An 8953-nucleotide genomic window follows, 5' to 3' on the forward strand; every position below is an offset into this window, starting at 1 on the left:
CAACACACAATAGTAAATTATAAAATGTTCATTTTAGTAACAATGAATGTTCATTAACAAAATGTTAAATATCGATTTCGTCTAACATTTTAATCTTTTATATTAATTGTTCATTTGTATTATATTATATGTTCATTTATGGTAATGGGTTTTGGTGCAGCTGTTCTACTTTGACAGAGTTCAAAGATTGAACAAAAAACAACCAAGAACAATTCCAATAATTTCTTGTTGGAAAAGGGATATGTCACTTGAAAAGATAAAAACAGAAAATGATTTGAACTATGGATATGGAAAAGTCCTTCCAAGAATAGAAGAAAAGCCTGCAGACAATCCTAAGGTACAAAATGATCATTTATAAATTATGAAATGTTCAATATCAAAACACATAATGTCTTATATGATTTTTCTTATATGTTCTATAAATGACAGGTCTTTATGAATGAATTTGCATCAATGGTACAAGAAGTTGGTGCATCTTTGGCAAGACTTTCTACCAAATTGGTTAAGGCAAAAGAGCTCTTCCCTGGGAATCAGTTGGTCAAGAAGGTAGATGAAGTGTTGGGAAAGATGGCAAGAGAACCATCAATTCTCAGCCAAGATGAAGAAATATTTGGATCAGAGGATTTTTTGAATGCCATAGCTCAAATTGAGAAGGAACTGATGGAGGCAAGTGAAGCAGAAAAAAAGAAAATAGGAAATGAGAAGGAATATGATATAAGGAAGGCATTCAGTTTGGGTTGCAACTTAACTCCCCCAACTCCAACAACTGGTAAATATGCTTAATTAAAAACTGTCATTAATTTGAATATCCTTACTTAAAGAGTATAATATAGTTAAAGAATTAAAATTTAATTTATTTGAACACAGAAGCACAGATTAATGTTGCAGCCACAACTTCAACAACAACTGATGCAAATGTTTCTTCTAAGCCAGAAGAGGGTAAAGCTTTAATATCTATGTACAATTATGAAAAGTATAATGTTCATTTATAAAATAATAAGTTTGTTTAGTCTAAATATTCAAAAAAGTATATATTCAGAATAACAAATGTTCATTTACATTAACAATTTCATATATTTTAAATCAACAGAAAGAGTTGGAGGTTCAAATTCTGAAGAACCACAAGATGGAGGAAATTCAAAAAAAGGTAAAAAGTTCACTTATATAGTATTAAATGAATATTTGTGATTGTAAGATATTCTTCTTTAATGATACTAAGTCTATATATGTGTGAATGCAAATTAATACAAAAAGCATTAAACAAAGGTGAAGGTTCAAAATCTGAAGCATTAGAAGAAAATGTTGAAGGAAATTCAAAGAGTGGTACAATGTTCACATATTACAAATAAATGATCAAATTATTAAGTATAATGTTCATTTCTAGTTATATTAAATTTTTTTCATGTATTTTGTTTGCAGCATCTGATTCAAAAGTTGGTGATCCCAAGACACCAACTGAAAATAGGGAAGCTGCTGGAGATATTTCTACAATCTTCAAATCTCCAGCATGTTCAAGTATGGAAGATATCCTTGATAAATCAAACAAGAAAGGAGGAAGCATGGGGTAAACATGGAAGACCTATCTTGTTAGAAAATATATAATTTTGAATGGACATGTAGAATAAATTTGGTTATAAAGTGTAATTATTTTAGACAGTTTTTGTTTATGAAGTTAGTAATGGATATGTATTATAAAATCAGAAGGGAATATTTTGCTTTAGGGTAGGAATGCACAATTTAAGATATGTAAATTATGTATTTTAATTTAAATGTTTTAGTAATATTTTAAGTGTTTATTGTTCAAAAAAGGAGAATAATGTTTTTTTTATATTAATTACTCTTCATTACTAACCATGATTAATATTTCAGAGAAGACAAGAAGAAACAGATATATGCTTCAAATGTGAAGGAAAGGTAAATGATTATTCCACATATACATGTTCTTTTACATTAAACTGAATAATCATTTATACTATATTTATATTCAGTGAGACAAAAAAGGATTCAAAAGAAATTGAAACAGAGAAGATTCAAATTTCCAAAAACACAACAGGACAAAGGTAAATGGTCTTTACATGTGTATAGATTTATAATGTTCATTATCAATATACTAAATGATCATTCATAATTCAATATTTATTTAGTGACAGAGAGAAGACTTTGGAAAGAAAAAAATCAAGAGAAGATGAGAAGGCAAAAACTGAGATTGCAAAGGAAAAAGATACAAGGTATTACTATTTGTTCTTTATATAAATTATTTGTTCATTATTAAAAAAATTCATATTTGTATTAATATATGGTCACATTAACTAGGCCACAAAGGGAAATCCCAAATGTTCCTCTTGCTTTCCGATCTCCATACATGGTCAAGTACAAGGATTTGTTCAAAGATGAAGACACAATGAACAAACTTGTAACAGACTATGCTTATAGTGGAAAAGATCAAAGGTATACATCACTTACTTCATTAAAACTTTAACATTATATTTGTTGTAAACTCATAAAATTTAAAAATTTGATATTTTGCAGTGAGCTACTATACTATGATGGAGTGAATTCGATCAATAGGGAAGAGATGAAAACTCTTGAAGGGGATACATTAGTAGTTAACAATGTGATCGATTCATGGGCAGTACTTCTGAATCAAAAAAGGTCAAAGAACAAGTTATACTTTTCAACATTTCCACATGTAAGTCTTTATTGAAATTACACATGTATACATCGGTGTACTAAAATGATCAATTCACTTATACTAGATGATCATTATGAATATTAAAATGATCCTTGTGCATTATTTGCAGCAAATTATGTATGCAAATACAGTGTGTCCTGAAGGATCATCAATGGAGCTTAGAATGGCATACTTCAAAGAAAGAATAACAAATGAATTGAGGTTATACAAAATCAAGAGTGCAGTTGGATATCAACAGGTATTAATGAACAATATGGAATTATAATATGTTCATTTACATTAATGTGTATATATAATAATAATATTGTGTACTATGTACAGATTTTTTTTCCAGTGGCCATATATGCACATTTCTATCTTCTATGCATTGATCATATCAATGAGACAATGCATATAATTGACAACAGGAAACTGCCAAAACATCAAACAATTGCAACAAAGTATGAAAACCAACCCCAATTGGTGGTAAGTATATTGTTTAATAGATATATAAATGATCAATTTGTTTATACAAAATGATCAATATTGAAAATTAAAATGATCAATATTAATATGATCCTTTGAATTTTTTTTTCTGTATATGTTGCAGTTAAAAGGATATGCAGAATATTTGAAAAGGTTGGGGTATGAAGATGCAGATTCTATTGAGAAATATAAGGTGGTTTTGCAAAAAATGAAGTGGAGGAGCAACGAAGATTACACCAACTGTGGAGTTTACATTATGAAACATATGGAAACTTTCACTGCTGATCCCAATGAAGAATGGGTTTGTGACCTAAAACCAAACAATGTAAGTAAATTTCAACAAAACAAAAAATATACTTCATGATCACTTTATAATACATAATGATCATTTATATCCCATTAATGTTCATGTTTATAATAAATTATTTTCTTGGAACAGGTGAACCAAATCAAAAAGCTCAGAGTACAATACATTGCTGAATTAATGCTGAATGAAGGAAACATGCAGTCACAGAACAATAGAAGAGCAGCAAGAAGATTTGCACAAGCTTAATACAATATGTTCATATATAGACATATATATGATCATACTTGCTTTCAGTATTTGTATGGACATAAGTTTTTGTTGTTGTTCAAGTAAAGACAAAATTTATTATCTTTTTAATATTTACAAATAGTAAAGTGTTACATTATAATTGCCAGTTTTAAATCATCTAATATAATTATTCCAATTTAATAATGGTTCTTACTATTTAAAATAGTATATGATCACTTCCAAAAGCAAAAATAATCATTTATAGAACATTTAAGAATAGTTTGAAAAAAAAAGATTCAAATTACTTAATAAATCAAAATATAAAAAACTTAAAGCACTTGAATCTCTATAAAGTTGAGACAACTAAAAATGTTGATAGTTAAACACCAAAACATAATTGCATATTGATTTACTCTCTTATTTACCATTTGTAGCCAATCTCTTAGCCACACTAGTATCAAAAAACGCTAATAACCTATCATATTTGGTTGAAATCTGTGGAGAACCTCCTTGAGTACTTCTTGAAACAGTAGGAGATCCTTGAACATTCATTGAAACACTAGGAGAAAGTAGAACATTCCTTGAAACACTAGGAGAAACTTGCACATTCCTTGAATTTTCTTGAGTACTTCTTGGAACATTAGGAACATCATGCACATTTCTTGAAATACTAGAATCAACTTGAACATTCCGAAAACAGCAAAGAGGACTTCTTGGAACATTAGAAGGAGCTTGAACTTTCTTCGGAACACTAGAATGAACTTGAACATTTCTTGGAGCTTTTGGAGGATTTTGAACAATGCTAGAAACTTTAGAAGGAGCTTGAGCATTGATTTGAGCATGCACAACTGTGGGAAATTGTACATTTCTTGGTTTCTTTGGTGGCAATTGAGAACTTGTTGGAAAATTATCAACATCATGAGCAATTGCAGCTGTTTTACCCTAATGATCAAAATTAAAATAATTAATGATCAAATTCAAAATTCATAATGACCTTATACAAAATTAAAAGGTAGATGATTAATATTTCACCTTAACAATAGAAGATATGTCTGGATCAACAGTAACGTTTGATTGCATAGAGCTATATCCATATTCCTATAATAAAATGAAAATTATAAAAACATTATAATCACAACTTAAACTACTAAAATGAACAACTACAATTACATACATAATCATTTACATAATACCTGTTCAAAGTCATTTGAAACACTATCATCTGAAGGGATATCTTCTACAATGGCAGTCTTTTTATTACAAACCTTGAAAAAAAATTAAAAGTAAAAATGTTTAATATTCTAAAGAATTTGATAAAAACAGATAAAAAAAAAGAAAATAAGTTTTTACCTGAGCACTTGGATCTTCAATCACAATTAACTCATTAGGATCAGCCAAAGAATTAGCATAAGATATAGGACACCCATTCTCGTCCAACTCCTAAGGCAAAACAAAAATGTTCAATTCTTGAACATAAATGATCAATAACAAAAACATAAATGTGCATTATTACCTGAACTACTGCTTGACCTTTAGATCTTTTATAAGGAGTGTATACTGACTTTTTCTTCAACCACTGACCCCTGGCTTTGTTATAAGCCTTCTCTAAATTACTCTTAGGCCTATAATTCCTCTCTCCAATAGGTCTTGATTTTGCCGGATTCTTAACTTCATGATCAACAATTTCAATACCTTCAACCGGTTCATTAAAATCAATAGTACCAGTAACACTCTCAATCTTTTATTTTAAAAGATTGAAATAACATTCAACCTCTGCTCTAGCATTCAAAGAGTGTTGACAACTTGTTACCAACTTAACAAATTTCCTTAGTGTTTGTGTCCTCCAAACACTTGTAGATACTACATTGGTTTTCATTGTAGGTTCATCAAGGCCATGACTACACATAGCAGCCTTAGTCCACCTCTTACATATATAGTCATCTGGAATCTTATGAACACAATTCATATGATAAATTCAAAGAGCATGACAACAAAGCAAACCCATTTCACTAAACAACATGCATGTACAACATATTGCACGTGTTTCTTTATTAAAAACAACCTCGTGCTTGATCATATCTTTCCCAGGTCTCCACAAATGATAATAATATTCAGGAAAATTCACACCAGCATCCTTATGATCACAAGCAGTACCCTTAATGAACTCTTCCTCAAAAAGCACATAAGCTTGAATAGTATACAATGATCTAGCATGAACAAGAATCCCAATGTATGCAAAAGCCAAATGACGATTACCTCTGATTGTATTATAATCTCTCCCTTTTTCTTTGCTTCTCCACTCTTGAACCACATCGAGAAACACTTGACAGAAATCACATAGACCTTGTGTCTTGTTAAGCCTTTGAGAAACTGATTTGTTAGTTGTCTCACTACGTTGAGATGAAAGCACACCTCCTGACCAAAATTTCTTTGAAAAAGCTGGACACCACATCTCCTTGATTTTATACAAATCATTCAACCAATCAACATTTGCACAGTCATATTTCAACAACATTCTGTAAATGAAACATGATCATTAAGCATAACAGTTATGATCATTATAAATAAACATTTATAAAAAACTAAATGTTCATTTCTGTAAAAATTATTTAAGAAGCTAAACAAGTATAAAGCAGAAGTACCTTTTCCTTATGAACCATCTCATGTCTTGTACATGTATATACACCTGAACGGTCAATACTAAACTGCACAAAAGCTAAGCAACCAGTCCTTATGTTAAGTCTCTCATACAACCTATTATTCCTGCACTTATCATCTTTAAAACCCTCATTTGTACAAACAAATCTTTTCATAGAGAATGAATCATCTCTTCGCCTCTTACTTTTTCCAATTCTAATTCCAAAGCCCTTTCTAAATGCATATTCATTAAACATTTCATAAGCCACATCTTCAGAAGGAAATTGTTTCCCATAAAATTCAGAACTAGCTGCTTCCTCAAATAAAATAGCATTCTTTTTTTCCACTGCAATATTAAAATGTAACAAATGAACACAAATAATAGCAATAATGTACAATAACCACATGTAAACTGTTAATGATCATTTATCATTACATAAATGAACATATATCAAAATGATAATAAAACATATAAATGAACATTTATGATTACATAGATAAATGTAAATTACAGTAATTACACCTATGTTAACGTAAATGTACATATAATATAACATACATGAGCATTAATTGAATGTCAAATTTTATAAAACTATAGACAATCATTAAAATGCAGAAAACTGGAAAAAAACATCAATCGAATAACAACATTACAAAGAAAAACAATAAAATCACAACAATACATCACAAACTATAAATTAAAATAATCATAAATAAAAATGAAATCAAATATTATAATCGACCATAATTTTGATTTTAATTCATACAATAAGCAATAACAATTAGCTAAACAATAAAATCAAAAATTATAATTGAGCATTATATAAACTATAGTTCATACAATTAGAAAAACTATGAAATCAAAAATCAAAATCGAACTATTACACGCGAAAAACAGAGCATAATCAAAATCGAATGATTGAGGAAAAAATTACTCACATTGTTTCGAAAACGAGTCGACTAAACCAACTCCAGCAGAAAAAATAGAATCACAATCACGATCAAAAGCAAGTAAGCTAGAATCACTGTCACGATCAAACGCAATTGAGCTAGAAATTTCCATGGAAGAAGAGAGAGAAAAATTGGGGGAAAAAAAATGCAGGAGAGAGAAAATGAAATAAGTAAAATATGAGATAAATAAAATGGAAATTAGGTTAAGAAAATCATTATATAGTTGCTTGAATAGAAAGTTAACAAAAATGAAAAAAGATGAAGAAAAAAAAATGGCAGAATGGTTCAATATAAAACGACGTAGTAGCATGGGGGTGTAGGAGAAGCTGGCTACCCTAGAGTCTAGGCAAAAATTTGTATTCTAAAAGAACTTTTTGGGCCTAAAAAGTCTTTTCTAAAAGAGTTTTTTTGGGCCTAAAAAGCTCTCTTAATGAGCTACTTACCAAATACCCAAATTAGTTTTTTTAATGGTCAAATCTCTAGTAGTGTTCAATAAGCTAAAACTTTTTAAAAAGCTCTTTACCAAACGAGGCCCAAGTCATCTTCAATTTGGTGTACTTATATCACATTCTCACCTAGAAATGGAATACTACGTATAAATTAAATCTAGATGCTAGATTTAAGTATGGAGTACGGACTGAAGACCCGAACAGAATTGCTGAACTAAACTTAACTCAATAGAGTTGAAATGAATTGTTTATGAGAGAAGAAAATTAGAAACTAAACTGAACTAAACTAAACTGATTGGAGTTAACCTGAACTGAGCTGAATTGAACATAATTGAAATTAAGTTGAAGAGAACAAACCCTACAAATACCCAAAACTCAATATTGTCATTTGCTAATATACATCGTTGCAATATACAGAGTACTACTTAACTTTTAGATTGTAATGGGACAATGCTATTTATAACAATATTAAAATAAAGTAGATTTTTACATTGGTCTTTTTATCCCTCATCTCCATCCGAACCAAGAGCCCTTAATACCCCGACATCATGCTTCTTAGCTGATTTATCCTATGTCATAAAACCATGAGCTTTCAACATCCCATAAAAAGTTTGAAATCCTCACTAGTCACAAACATTCACGTCTTTCAAACTTTGTGGAATAAATGAAAAATGAACATGGAATATTCTTATCAATATTATTTCTCATTCATCAACTATATATCATTGTACATATATAGGTAGTAATAGGTACACCCATAGTACGTATAGTTTTATAAATCTTCGTAATAATATTGTTGTACATACTTAACCACGAAACCGTTCTTCGTTCCACAAGCAAGAACTAGAAATTTAAAGTCAATAACCATTAAGGTCATTAATAATAAATGAAAAGAAGAAAAGTGAGGAACATTTATAGGCCTTAGAATTAGCGTTACACCATGGAAAATGTGTCGGATTTGATTTGATTTGATAATACGGACTAGTTGGATTTAATGAACTTAAATTGCATTTGGCGGGAAGCAAGGAGAGGAAAGGAGAGACCCAATGTTAATGTAAGTGGGGTAACTTTAACTTGTGCATGTAATTTTGCATGGCCTCTTGATTAATGGTAATGGACCCCTAGCTTATTATTTTCTTCTTAAACTTAGAGGAATCTTTGAAAATATTAAACACAAGTACTTTTAACTTTTAAGGGCTACCCTTATTTTAAGGAATGTCCTGC

The 8953-nt window shown here is 29.7% G+C and overlaps 3 protein-coding genes across 4 annotated transcripts; 2 read left to right on the plus strand and 1 right to left on the minus strand.

The window, feature by feature from the left end:
* The first annotated feature begins 320 nt into the window (after positions 1 to 320).
* On the plus strand, positions 321 to 1494 carry LOC110738036. Of its 2 annotated transcripts, XR_002514543.1 has the most exons (4): positions 321 to 769; positions 868 to 939; positions 1091 to 1323; positions 1420 to 1494. XR_002514543.1 is itself a non-coding variant. In XM_021918401.1 (3 exons), the coding sequence occupies exons 1-3, from the start codon at positions 436 to 438 to the stop codon at positions 1186 to 1188; spliced, it is 504 nt and encodes a 167-aa protein (XP_021774093.1). In that variant the 5' UTR covers positions 321 to 435; the 3' UTR covers positions 1189 to 1489. The 2 variants fall into 2 exon arrangements, 1 of the variants encoding a protein (XP_021774093.1); XM_021918401.1 differs by having other exon boundaries at positions 1091 to 1489.
* A 742-nt stretch (positions 1495 to 2236) lies between these two features.
* LOC110738037 lies at positions 2237 to 3214 on the plus strand. The gene is made up of 4 exons (XM_021918402.1): positions 2237 to 2448; positions 2530 to 2689; positions 2802 to 2930; positions 3014 to 3214. The coding sequence occupies exons 1-4, from the start codon at positions 2297 to 2299 to the stop codon at positions 3209 to 3211; spliced, it is 639 nt and encodes a 212-aa protein (XP_021774094.1). The 5' UTR covers positions 2237 to 2296; the 3' UTR covers positions 3212 to 3214.
* Positions 3215 to 4109: 895 nt separating this feature from the next.
* LOC110738030 lies at positions 4110 to 4831 on the minus strand. The gene is made up of 2 exons (XM_021918397.1): positions 4725 to 4831; positions 4110 to 4634 (listed from the first exon to the last, which is right to left on the minus strand). Exons 1-2 carry the CDS (start codon positions 4770 to 4772, stop codon positions 4110 to 4112), a joined length of 573 nt encoding a protein of 190 aa, XP_021774089.1. The 5' UTR covers positions 4773 to 4831.
* Between the last annotated feature and the right edge of the window lie 4122 nt (positions 4832 to 8953).

This window comes from Chenopodium quinoa, unplaced genomic scaffold (genome assembly GCF_001683475.1).
Source record: "Chenopodium quinoa cultivar QQ74 unplaced genomic scaffold, ASM168347v1, whole genome shotgun sequence".
Lineage (NCBI taxonomy): Eukaryota > Viridiplantae > Streptophyta > Magnoliopsida > Caryophyllales > Amaranthaceae > Chenopodium > Chenopodium quinoa.